The sequence below is a fragment of the Canis lupus genome, chromosome 8 (genome assembly GCF_048164855.1).
Source record: "Canis lupus baileyi chromosome 8, mCanLup2.hap1, whole genome shotgun sequence".
NCBI lineage: Eukaryota > Metazoa > Chordata > Mammalia > Carnivora > Canidae > Canis > Canis lupus.
Genome location: NC_132845.1, coordinates 75,417,091 through 75,431,061, shown reverse-complemented (window position 1 = coordinate 75,431,061; position 13,971 = coordinate 75,417,091). Strand labels below are relative to the sequence as shown.

General features: G+C 46.2%; 1 protein-coding gene across 3 annotated transcripts in view; it reads right to left on the bottom strand.

Moving 5' to 3' along the window:
- Positions 1-13,971, bottom strand: part of GALNT17 (polypeptide N-acetylgalactosaminyltransferase 17) — a 438,022-nt gene that overhangs the window by 213,946 nt on the left and 210,105 nt on the right. For all 3 annotated transcript variants that reach the window (XM_072837560.1, XM_072837561.1, XM_072837562.1), the window contains one exon: positions 521-695. In XM_072837560.1, the coding sequence (XP_072693661.1) occupies positions 521-695 (175 nt within the window). The remainder of the gene's footprint in view (positions 1-520; positions 696-13,971) is intronic.

The window sequence follows — 13,971 nt, the reverse complement described above, 5'->3', positions numbered from 1 at the left end:
TCTCCGATGTGCTCCCCACAATCTCTTCCAGACTGTTCTTTTTACCACCTGGGAAACCATCCGAGGCCACACCTGCAAAGTTATGAACCCCCCCCCCTTCCTACAAACGACGTTAAAGATAATCCCATGTGTTTCAGGAGTAGGTAGGATTATAATGGATCTCTTTCCTCCAAATATCACTCAACCATCCTCCTCACACAAGGGGACAGACAAGCAGGAAAAGAGAGCAAATAAGGTTCTCTTGACCCCTTGGCAAGGATTATCAAGAGTTCTGTCTAATTAATATGTCATCCTCACTGGAATTTTGATGATGGTGGTGATGACCACAACAACGAGGAGCAGAGGAGATAGCACACTATTCCCTGCTTCCCGGTTTTATCCCAGATTATCAACCCACCCTTCTTCATTGGTCCAGCAGCCCTAGAGGAAACAGGTGAAGTTTCTACCTCCCAGATTCTAACTCCTTCTGACCACACTACTGCAGGTCCTGAATGCCCCTAGGGTCCAGCCTGTGACCTACCAGCCAGCAGTGAATTCCACGTGGGCATCAAAGAAGCCAGTGACCTGGCCAGTGGCCACTTTCCAGCCCTCGATGCGAGCTCGGATCAGGCCCTCTCTTTTTTGGTTGCGCACCACCTTCACCAGCCCAGGGTAGCGCTTGTGAACGTACTCCTCCAAGGGGGCCTTCAGCTCCTCTGCAAATGACAAAATGCAAGAAAGTCCATCAACATGGCGTTTCACATGTGTGTACAACCCACCGGGATGCCAACAGATCTTCAGGAAGTTCGGAGTGGCAAAAGAGTTGGCATGTTAGTAATTTTTGTAGAAGAGACAACTCAGGCAGCGTGAGGTCAGAAGATATTGCTGACACACCAGCCCAGGACAGCAGTGCTCACCCCGCATCCCAGGTATACAGTTGGGCAGAGTCCACACCTGGCTTTTACTTTCCGACTGCTACAGGCCAGCAGATATCTTTTGAGGTTTTTCTTTGTGGCCTTTCCTCCTTTCTAGGTCAGCATTCCTGCCCTCCGACTGTCCCCTGGGTCCTGTTATCCCACGTCTAGAGAGGTTTTCCCATCTGTACATACACTGGTTCATATAGTACATGTCCTGGGTGGTCCAGACCCACAGTCATGCACCAGACGCAAGGTTATCACGTTTGTTCCTTTGGTCTTCGTTTAACAAAGCAATCTTTGCCTAGGAGTAGAAATGCTGCTCTTGCAGCTAACCTAATGCTAGCAGAGATGGAACATTCTTCTGCAAGAAGCAAGTGGTATAAAGTGTTATTTATATGATCTAATTTAATCCTTACAACAACCTAGGAAGGAACTAGATCAATTCCATTAATTAACTAGATTAATTCCACTTTGCAAATTAAGAAACTGCCTTGGGGAGGCTAACCTGTCCCGACATCACACACCTACCAATGGAAGAGCTAGAACATGAACCAAATGTGTCTAACTCATTACATAGACAAGATGGTTGACACCTTTCTGTACCTGAGAAATCACCAGATGTAGAAGGGCGAGGAGAGGACTCATAGGTATGCACACTGCGAGGATCCACCCTTGGAGAGTCTCATGCTGTAGGTCACTCATGGGGCTTGAGAGCATTCTAGGGCATTCTGATATAAGCAGTCCACAAACTATACTTTAAGAGACATTCTTTTCTAACTTCACTTCACTGGGTCAGAAACTTCTACTGAGGCATAGCGTGTGCTTGGGTACTGACACTGGAGTCAGGCTGCCTAGGGTTCAGAACCTAGTGCAGCCAGGCATCACCTGAGCGGCCCTGGGTGATTTAGCCAATCAATCCATGCCTTAATCTATCTCCTCCTTTGCCGAAGGAAGATGATGATCATCATATAGACCTTCTAGGGTGATGGTGAAGACTATGTGAGTTACTACAGACAGAATGCTGAGAACCATTGCTGCCACAATGGAAAGGCTCAACCTTGAGTAGCTGGCACTAGTCATATTTTTCCCTCTTTCCATCCACATAGGTGCAGGACACTCAGACAGAGATTTCAGAGCACCCCAGGGTGCCTGGGGAAGCTGCACCCATGATGGGAGAGGCCTACAGGCTAGATGATGGCTCTCAAACTGGAGGGCATGGCAGGACCACCTAGGGGTGCAGAAACAGAGTGCTGGGCCCCTTCCCCACAGTTCATTTTCAGAAGGTCGGGGGCGAGGCCCTAGTATTTGTGTTTCTAACCAGATCCAGGGAGTGCCAATGCTGGAGTATGGGGAACCACTTTGAGAACCACCCAGCTCACACCACATAGGGCTTGTTGGCACATGCTTGGTGCATCATACACCCTCAAGAAATTATTTATTGTTGGTGTTTTCACCAACTGGTTTCACCGGCACTTGCCATCATCCCAGGGTTGTGAGGGGGCTGGTGGAGAAGCCAGGCTGCAGGGACCCTCTGCTTCTTCACTCACTGTTAACTAAGAGAAGGATAATCGAATATATGGGTTTTCAGATTCTAGAAACCATCTACTGACTGAATGTTGGCTGGATTTTCCCGTCTGTTAATTAAATTTCTTGGAACAAAAATTCTAGCAAGAGTGTTGGGCAGGCCATGCCTGCTTGGCTTTTCACTGGGTGGGTGGGCAGTGGATGAAGGGACATGCCATGGAAGACAATGGATCATGCATGGGCACTGCACCCACAGAATGGTACAATGAGAAACCTACCCATTCACTAGGATTAGCCCATGGTGGTAGTAATTTGGGAAATCTCTGTAGGTACAGGTTATTCTGAGTGCCAAGTGCAAAGCACTATACCAGTGGACCTACAGGCACTGCTACCCTTTAGCTGCTGGGTGACCTGGGACCTGGTAACTGGATGGCAATCCCTAGACCTGCCAGTCACCATGTCTAAATGCCAAGTGGTTTCTTCATTTCTCCCGTGGTTATGACCGAGACACTCTACTGAGGGTGGAGAGAGTGATAGGCATTTACACTGTTGACAAAAGACAGTGTGGCTCACTACCACTGCTTTCCACATCTCAAGGCCACTGAGATACTTTTCAAAAGGCTTTGAAAAGTGTAAAGGGGAAATGCCTACCCATTTGGTACTAGCCCTATGGCTGTTTTTTTTTTATTTAAGATTTTATTTATTCATGAGACACACACACACACACACACACACAGAGAAAGAAGCAGAGACACAGGCAAAAGGAGAAGCAGGCTCCATGCAGGGACCCTGACATGGGATTTGATCCCAGGTCCCCAGGATCACACCCGGGCTGAAGGTGGCGCTAAACCGCTGAGCCACCGGGCTGCCCAGCCCTATGGCTGTTAAGAATAAATGAGAAATTTCTATTACATAGAAAGCCCTTAATAGGCATTCAATAAATGTTATTTCCTATTCATATTAGCAACGGAGATCAATTTTATAACTTCCCATGAATGACAGCTTGTCTTCCTAGCTAGTCAACATCAATATGAAGTCTGGGGCCCACCGTATAGGGCTAGACACCATCCTCACTTACAAGATCTGGGGACACATTGTTCTAAACACAACGGAAGTGATGCTCCATGGGCTTTTAGGGGAACATCAAGGGAGATGCCACCATCCAACTGCACAAAATTCAAGGACAAACGATAATGGTCAGGTTTCTCTTCCCAGTCACCGAATATGGTTCTATACCAGAAAGCAGTGGCTTGTGACCTTGCCTGGATTTAACGTCAATGGGTGGAACATGGTTTTAACAGTCTGAGAGACTGGGGTGTTGAGATGTGGAATTGCCTTAAAGCAAGAGAGCCTACAAGTTTACCAAGTTAAAACAAAGCCTTCGGGCTCACCAGGGAAGGAAACCCATCCCCATCCTGACAATGGTAAGAAATGTCACCCCCATCACCTGAGAACCTTTATCATCCTTAACAGATGAAACCATGCTTAGATTTTATAATAACAGTAAGAAAAACATTAGACATATGATTTTTCGCACCAGCAAACTCAGAGAAAAAAACCAAAAATTTGTGTCTCCAAAAATCAGTGTTTACTTTCCAGTGCTCTAAAATCCAATTCTAAATTGCTCCAGAGTCATTTGGGAACCTTTGTGCTTCTTAAGGTTTTGGTAAATAGCATTTGGGGAGGTCAAGAGGGAAGCAGCAAATACCACCTGTAATCAGACGGAGCCAGAAGAGAGATTATCTTCTCCTTACCAATAAAAGAAACACTTGTCATCCAGGCTTAAGGAGTACATATTGGCAACAAGAAAGTTACAAAGACTGAGAACTACAGCAAAAATGTTATTACAGAATTATATCTAAATCCCACCCTTTCAGTGATATTACAGAATAAACCAGGAGTCCGGTCCTGTGACTAAGCCCTGCTCAGAACCAAGTGTTGACCTTACAAACTCATCTCTAGCTGTTCCAGAACCAGTCCATGAACCTTGGTGCCACAAAGATGTGAAATGGGAAGTGGCCACGCTGCCTAGGGCGGAGCCATGTCTGTACCTGTCAACCCTCATACAGTAATTATGTCTTGATGATGAGACCTATGGAATGTTCTAATTCTCCCTCAAGGTATGGCGACTCGAGAGAATCAGTATAAGCTTGGTGAGTGTTTCGCAAATGTTGAGCTGCATCTGAATCACTGGTAGGTCTGGTGTGTGGCCCAAGAACTTGCATTTCTAACGAGGTCCAAGGGGCTGTGGCGGCTGCTGCCCAGGTGAATGTGCTTTGAGTAGCTCTGGCTTCGTGGTGACCACCTGGGTGTGATTCTGAGCAGATGTTCCAGAATCCCAGTGGGGCCCCTGCCCATCTCTGCTTTTCCCACTACTTCAATCTTCTTCTCTTGCCCCCTCCGAAAGATGGAGCTCTTTGAAGGTGATCTCAATCTATGTGATGAGGTTTGTCTTCCCACTTCCAAAACTGGATCCTCATTGCTGGTCACCCCTGCACGAAGCAACCTCACAGTTAAGTCCGTCTCCTGCCCAGGGCCTCACATGATCCTAGCTTCTGTTCTCACTCCCATGACTCCTCTGACTCTTGCTATCAGTGCTATGATTCTACCAATATTACTTCTGCCACCACAGCCACTTATTACCAACACTTCTCCCTGCCAGCAGCTGCTGAGCTTTGGGCATGCCTCTAGCATGGGTTGCGACAGCTGGGACGAGAAAATGGTACACATGGCATGTTCCAATTAAAAGCAAAAAACAAAAAACTCCTGCCTCAAAGCCAGCATCCCTAAGAATGTGGTCCCTACCTGGGACTCACCTGGGAGCTCATGCAAATGCTGGTTCCCAGGCACATGCTGAGAGTTTCTAAGTTAGCTGGCATCAGTAGGGTTGACCAGCACTCCAGATGATTCTCACACAAGTACCAACACTCTTTCAGCACTGATGGATTCTTTTTTTTCACTGTTTTTCGTGTGATAAAATACACAGAACATAAAATTGACTATTTTAATTATTTTTAAAAAATATTTTATTTATTTATTCATGAGAGACACACAGAGAGAGGCAGAGATACAGGCAGAGGGAGAAGCCAGCCTCATGCAGGGAGCCCGACATAGGACTCGATCCCAGGACCCCAGGGTCACGCCCTGAGCCAAAGGCAGACGCTCAACCACTCAGCCACCCAGGTGCCCCTATTTTGATTATTTTTAAGTGAATGATTCAGTGGCATTCCGTGCATTCACAATGTGGTGCAACCATCACCCCTCTCTAGCTCTAGAACTTTCCATCAGACCAAACATAAATCCCGCACCCATCAAGCAGTCACTCTCCACTTTCTATCCCACCTCAGCCTCTGATGACCGCTACTCTGCTTTCCATCTCTATGAATCTGCCTTTCCTGGATATTTCAATAAAATGGAGTCACATAGCATGCGGCCTTTTGGTCTATAAGCCTGGGTCAGCTTTGAAGTTGGGGAAGGAGAGGTGAAGAGTTGTTTTGAGTGTGATCTTTAACACCTAGACCTCACTGAAAATCTGATTCTATATTTTGCTGCCAGTTTGCTTTTCTACCCTCACTTTGGTCATCTAACTGACTGGCAGCTGGTTCCCAAAGCAATTCCACGCTCAGTGAAGGGATCTCTGACCTCTCCAAGGAGAGGATTCAGCCCTTGGATCTATGCCATACCCACAGGCTCCTCTGACACCAGTCTTTCCTCTATCCCTGATGAGAACTTCCAGCTCACCACACTTGAGGCCTTTAAGATCACTCAGGGGAAAAACATGGTCTTCAACATCGGGTTTTAGTGGAGTTATTAGTCATGATTACCCATGACTACATTCTGCAGTGTCTTTTTTTATGAGATAATGTAAAAAAATCAGCTATAATACCATAGAAAGAACACAAAATATGGACTTATGGACTTAAAACACATGACTTTTCAGGTGTGCCTGAGAATATCTTTGTGCCTGAAACAAATAACCAGCTAAATGCATAAAAGTGGCCATACAAAAAAATGATACTGCATTTTAAAAAATGATCTTTTAAAATAAAAAAAGGGAGGACAGAAAAACCTGGTTGCATACCCTGGTCATACAATATATATGGGTTTCACATTGTCAAACGGAGATAGGAAGTTCCAGAAATCAATCCAGGTTTTGTAGAACCTAAAGTCTGTAAAATTTGGAGGATTCTCTTTAAGAAAAAGACAACTCTTGGAGGCGCCTGCGTGGCTCAGTTGGTTAAGCGTCCAATTCTTGATTTCAGTTCAGGTCACGATCTCAGGGTGGTGAGATCAAGCCCTGTGTCAGGCTCTGCACTAGGCATGAAATCTGCTTAAGATTCTCTCTCTGCCCCTCCCCATTTCCCACTCATGCTCTCTCTCTCAAAGAAAAAAAATCTTTTTCATAAATTTTTCAAAAACATATGGGCTTCTGAACATATTGTCAGCAGGGCAGCATACGTGAGAGGTCCAGAGCATGAGTTTCCTTAGCCTCACAGTGAGCACACCCTGGTGAGGCTGATTTCATGGATGCAAAGTTCCTTCTTGCTAATAATCACGACTTCAAATATTTCAAATACGATGCTCGTATGCATCTGTAATGAAGCATCTAGATGCCAAAATCACTAAGCAAGCTAGGGCTGTCAGCTAATCATGAAATGCTCCAGAACACTATTCAGGTAAGTTTCCCTTTCACCGTCAATGAGAGAATGACCTATCTTGCAAACTTCGAACACCCTACAACTTTTAACAGGTATTTGTTTTGCATTTTTGCTTTAACATTTAGATTTTTTGGCACTAACGAAGCACCACATACTTGTTGTAGCCACTTTGACTATATCAACTCTGTTTACCCTAAAAGATGATGCCATGAGGTAAAGGGTATTATTATTCCCCGTTTTATGGATGAGCAAACTGAAGCACAGAGAGGGTACGGTCCTTACTGCAGGTCACACAATTTGTAAGTGACACTGCTACGCGCCTGGTCACTCTGCCTGATTCCCCATGGATGCACTGCTGTGAAATCCAAAGTCGCTGGTCTGCTCATGCAGGGACTGTACCTTGCAAACAGAAGTAGAAGTCTGTCCCAGGTGTGTCCTGGAACTGGCCCCTCTGTAACTCTGAAGCGCCCCTACTCTCTTCTGAGCCTGGTGCATGCCTCTACCTCTGCAGGCATCTATTCACGACCTATCCACGGTCGGTCCATCTCTGAAGAACAAGCCCATGGGCCATTGGAGAGGCTCAAAAGGTATGGGGGCGGGGAACCTGTCGAACTTGGAGTATCTCCAGACAGTCCCACCAGACTCAGAAGGGACAGCCGTGATACACAGGCCATGGTCCCCAGTCCACTGCACGAGCCTGCCTGTCTGAAACCCTGCCCTTTGCAAACCTCCATGGAGAGGAAGGGAGCATGGTAAAATGTTCGTTGAAATAATACGGAAGCCAGCTATAATGCATATTTTATTCTCTGAGCAGCTCTCAGCTTTGTGACTTAAATAATGCATTTTCTGACTGTGGGAGAGAAAAAAAAAAAAAAGAGAGGCAGGAGCAGAAAACTTCAAGAAGAATAGGGGAGATTAAAAAGAGATGTTTTTGCTGTGTGTGAAAGTGTTTTAAAGGCTATTCCATAGTGAGATCAAAGCAAGGACCAAAGAAAGCAAAAGACGAAAAGAAGCAAGAAAAGAGATGTAAGGCACAAAATACCAAAGTGTTAAACTAAATATATCACACAGAGTTGTGCATTCATAGAGGTGCTTTGAAAAGAAAAGCCATCCCTGCTTTCAATTCCTTTGTTAAGAAATTCCTCTCCTCTGCTTCCCCCATTTAAATTTCACCTTTAAAAAAAAACCCTACAAGTAGCCCAAACCAACAGGGAAACATTATAATACCCATAGGGGGTGCCTCTAAGCTGCTGCCCCAAATTAAAAGAGTATTCCTCTATCTTGCGCCATCAAAAGGCAGTTGAAAGTCTGGTATTTGCAGCTGATTCTAATAATAACATGTGAATTTAAGCGATAAAATTTGTCTACAGGCTGGAGTGTGTTTTTCTTTCATTATGTTTCTTATTTACTGCGATATTGATTCTGGACGCTCTGAAGCCGGCCAAATTTTTCCTTGAAATAGCAAAAGTCACAGTCATTAAGGGCGGGGGGTGGAGAGCAAAACAGAACACCAGAAACGTGAAGCCCCGGAGAGATCGGGGTCACATCTTGGCACTGGGTCGCTGGAGTTTTCTTGAAATGCTGCCGGCAGCCAGGAATGGAGGTCAGCCCACCCTCCTCCGGCACTCGGGGTCTCTGCCTTCAGAGCCCTGGACGCTCCAAGGTCAAGGGCAGCGTGGTCCTAGGCAGGGGCAAGGTGTCCCTCATGCTCAAGCGCGGGGCCCACTTGGAAGCGACCCGCGGCACACAAGGGCTGTGTAAGGAGCGGCTCGGGGAGGCCGCGGAGCCCGCTGCGCTCTGCTAACCAGGAGGCTGCAGGGGCACGACAGAGGGGGACGGGGCACCTGCGTGCACGTGCATCAGGCCAGGGACAGCTGCTGGAGGGGGTCGGTGACACGCCCGGTCGTGAGCTGCCGCATGACACCCGCGCTGCCTTGGCACCAACACCTCCAAGCGTTCCCGGCGGCCTGTAGGGGAAGGACTCATAGACCTCCTGAGGGCAGCCGCTGACTGTCCTCTCTTGGGCGGAAGGACAGCAGCGAAGTCAGTCGCGACTGGCCCCCAGGCCTCCGGAGGCGGCCCTCCCGCCCTAAGGGCCGCGGCAAGTCGGTGTTTGCTCTAGGTCGTTGCCAGTCTCGGTCCAGACCCTGCAGCACGCCTGAGGCCCAAGAGCAAGCCGACAGAGCTCGCTCGCAGCCACAGTGATCTAGAGACATTCGTGTCAGGTACCCAGCTCATTTTTTTCCCCAATAAAATAAAGTTAAAGCTCCAACACTGTTCTTTGAGGAACCAATGTGCCAATGGCCTTATGTGGCCTTCCTGATAATGCTTGCAGCCACCTCCAGGGCAGCCCTGCTCCAGGTCTCCATCTGCCCCTGTCTAAGGCTTGCTGATCCCCATGCTGGCCTGGGCTCTTCACGTGGCCCTGGCATCCCTCTCGCTCTGAGGTTGCACAGCACCGCTGGGGGATGTCAAACACTCACCTGCTCACGCTCCCCTTCCTCAATCCTGTGGCCCGGCAAGGCTCCCTGTATCTGACTGAGACTCCCCCTCTCTCTGAAACCCCAATCCACCCATCATTTCTTACACGTGGAGTCCCAGCTGCACACTTCCCTCTGTGTGCCCTGGGTTTCCTTGCCTCTGTTTGGGTACTTCTTCCTCCTGTTGTTTCCTCCCATCTCCCTGTGTCCCAAATCTCTCTCTCTCATAGGCCCACTCAAGTGCCACAGAGACCTCATTTATTTCCCCACCTTGTGGGAACCCCAAGTATAGCCACTATCTTGAGGATACTCAAGATACTGCCCATGATGTGCTTGTCCATCCAGCCCCCTTCCTTTCTGGAGCTTTCTTCCATGGTGACTGTGACATGGTGGTTCTGTGCATGACTCTGCCCTCCTAGCCACTCCTGGCAGGTCTAAGGAAGGGCACCTGACCCATACTAAAGCACCACTTTCCTTACCTTGGATTCCACTGGAGAGATGATCCTGACCCTCTCCTAATGGCCAAAGCTGTGATTATAGCAACTTTGGGCCATCTTTCCCTCCATCTCTCCTGGCCCTGCCTCCCTCTTGTCCCTGGGTTGGGTCAGACACTCCAGCATTCTTGTTTGGCTCACATCGATGCGAACCCAAGTTCTGACCATGGGGCCAAACTTTCAATACTCCCCATGTTGAACCAGGATAACCCCTGGTTCTTGTAGAACGCAACCGTTCCTTTTGGTGCCATAGTCATGGTCACCAAGGTTAAAACTAACTTTTCTCCCACTGGAAGCTGCATTGGAAGACTGAAAGTTAATTGGATTTTTAAAAAAGATTGTACTTATTTATTCATGAGAGACACAGAGAGAGAAGCAGAGACATAGGCAGAGGGAGAAGCAGGCTCCTCGCAGGGAGCCCAGCGTGGGACTCGATCCCAGGACTGCAGAATCACGACCTAAGCCAAAGGCAGATGCTCAACTGCTGAGCCACCCAGGTGTCTCGATCAGAGTGGGTGTCACATAACTAGAATGAACGACCAGAAAAGCTTGTTTGAACATGCATGTATTATAAGACCCAACAATTATGTTCCTGGGCATTTATCCCAGGAGATGAACATTTATTCTCACATGAATGTCTGTACACAAATGCTGATAACAACTTTATCTGTAAAAACCCCAAATGAAACAACTCAAACGTCATTCCAGAGGCCAAGGGGGAAACAAAGTATGAGAAAGCCGTATCATGGAACTAGGCGCGGAAATCAAAAGGAATGAACTCTGTGCACACAGCAACTTGGAGAGGTCTCAAGAGACGCATACTGAGTGAAAAAGCCAACCACAAAGATTAGATACTGTATGGGTCAATTTACAGAACATTCTCGAAATAAAATTATAAGATGGAGAACAGATCGGTGGTTGTCAAGAGTTCGGGATGGGGGTGGGAGTGGGTTGTGGGTATTGAAGGATAACACGGGGGAGCTTTGGAGTACTGGCATAGTTCTGTACCTTAATTGTGTTGGTTACAGGGATGCTGCACACCATGTACGTGTACGTGTAATGTGCTAAAACTATACAGAAGCACCTCCACACACACCGACACACACATGCATGTTCAACCAGTGAAATCAGAGTAAGGTCTGTGTATGGTACCAAAATCAGTGTCCTGGTCATGATGTCCTCCTGGTCATGATCATGGACTGGAGCCTCGCATGACAGTAGCCATTGGGAGGAACTAACTAAAGACACGTAAGACTTCTCGCATACTTCTGCAACTTCTTATGAATTGATAATTATTTCTAAATAGCAAGGTGCTTTTGTTGTCATTATTGCATTTTTTTTTCATTATTGAATTTCAAAGACAGTTGGCCTACGAAGAAGCTTTCACTGGGGTTCTCCCACTGTCTCCTGTGTAAAAATATACACTCTCTTTCCTAATCTTTCCTCCTCGTGGCTTAAAATCACACAGGAGAAATGTAAATACACAATCTAGTTGTGATTACAGACCTACAACGCAAATACCGTCACCTTACTGTGATCTGGTTGGGGACAAAAGCAAGTATTGTTTCTGGTTAGGAAGGCTCTCTACAGGCAGGGGGAAAGGCAGGTGATGCTCCAAGGAGGAAGCCTGGCCCGGCATGTTGTTGTGTGATAACAAGGTGTCTCCTGGCTACTTGACTGGGAGCCTCGACAACACAGGAAACATGTTATCTTCCAGAAACACAGGACTTCTCCTATCCCTGCAATTATAAACCAACAAGAAAAGCAAAAAAGATGGCAGCGTGCTATCTCCAAAACTCCTTTTGGAAGTCCAGAGGGTGTAACCCACTCAAAAAAAGTTTTCTAACTCGAGCCATCCTGCTTCCAACCACTGAATGCATCAACCAAAAGAAGAGCCAGATCTGGTGCACTTGTCCCACAGGAAAACATCAGCAACCAGACAAACACACATCCTGGTCACCAAGACTCAAATGCTGATTACTGGAGCTTGGTGCTTTTTGAGATCTCAACCAAAAGAAGGACAGTGTTGAAGCCCAAATATATACAATGAGGCCAAATACAACAACTCCTGGGATGAAGTAGAAAAAAAAAGATCTTTGCCCACCTGCAATTTAAATGAATGTAGTCAGCAATCACCATAACTCAGCAGTGTGCAGGGCGCTGGGAACGCAGCAAGGAGCTGTGGTTCTTGCCCTAAGGGGTCTTACAGTCCAGAGATGGGCAAATACACAAATGCAACTCAGCAGGCCCAGTGCTATGCCCATCTCCACACTAGGTGCCACAGCTGGGAAATCCAGGAAGGCTTCCCAGGGGAGGTGACACAGAAGTAGAGTACTAAAGATGGAGCTATAGCCAGCAAATCAAATAATACTGTGAGCACACTCAATAGGAACATCCTTTATGATACTGCCAGAATTTGTACTGTGGGCTTTTGCAAATATGACCTCTAAACCTCACAATTTAAACCCTGCATAAAAGTCACTATTACCCCCAATGGACTCAAGATTAGAAAAGGTACGTGCCTTGGCCAACATCACACAGGATATATTTTTAAAGATTTTATTTATAGGAGAGAAAAAGCAAGAGAGAGAGAAAAGGCACAGCAGGGGGAGGGACAGAGAGGGAGGGAGAAGCAGGCCCCCCCTGAGCAGGGAGCCCGATGCTGGGCTCGATCCCAGGATCCCAGGATCTTGACCTGAGCCCAAGGCAGACGCTTCACGGACTGAGCCACCCAGGCACCCCTCACACTGGATTTGATTCTACTTTTTTTCTCCATATGCTACTGCTTAAGAACAAAGAAGGTAATGAGGGAAGGTTTTAGAAAGTAGTTGAAAACTATTGATAAGACCTATTAAAATGTATTAAGGGTTATGAGAGTAGAAATAAAGAAGTCTCTAAGGTCATTTTAATATTATTTTAGTCTAATACTATTTCAAGCCATTAATATTATTTTGATGGCTGCAGTTACCCCTCCCCTGAGTTTTGAAGGCATGCTAAACTTCCACGGGAATTTGGTAGGCATAATTTAAAAAGTGACCTCAGTCCCCTTCCATACCTGCTACTTCTATCATATTTCCCTTCTTAACGAGCAGCACATATACGCATCCTGCAACTGGAGCCAGGACCCCTCTATGACTCCTTACTCTTCTTCACCTTCCTCCAAAAATCAATCAGTCCTCGTGTGATTCAGTCTCCATGTTTCCAAATCTAAAGTATTTTCGCATACGAAAATAGGAAATTTCAAATCAGCGGTTAAATAAAGATAGATTATTGAAGAAACTGAGGTGAGCACACTGAGACAGGGATCTTTATAATGAAACTCTTACACCTGAACACAAAAATGTTCAACCCATTTGGAATTTAGTTTGGGGGGAAAAAATGATTTACCTGTAAGAAACTGTGAATATTTGTGTCATCTGGGGATGATGACTAACATTCTTGGGACATCAATCAAAGAAAAACCTAATGGATTTGCCGATACAAAAATGTAAAATTTACGTTTGCCAAAAATACAGTAAACAAATTAAAATCAAAAGCACAAGTTGACAGAAATACCTCTAAGATGAATGTGAAAGGAGTTTATTTAATATATACAAAGTTCTTACAAATCAATAAGGCGAAGATAAACACTCCAGGAAAAAACAGAATAGGGAGGGGTTCATCAACTTGGCAAATCTCTACAAAAATAAAGACAGTTAAATATATAGTGAAATAAGTCAATTGGAGAAGGACAAACATTATATGGTCTCATTCATTTGGGGAATATAAATAATAGTGAAAGGGAATAGAGGGGAAGGGAGAAGAAATGGGTAGGAAATATCAGAAATGGAAACAGAACATAAAGACTCCTGACTCTGGGAAACGAACTAGGGGTGGTGGAAGGGGAGGAGGGCGGGGGTGGGTGTGAATGGGCGAAGGG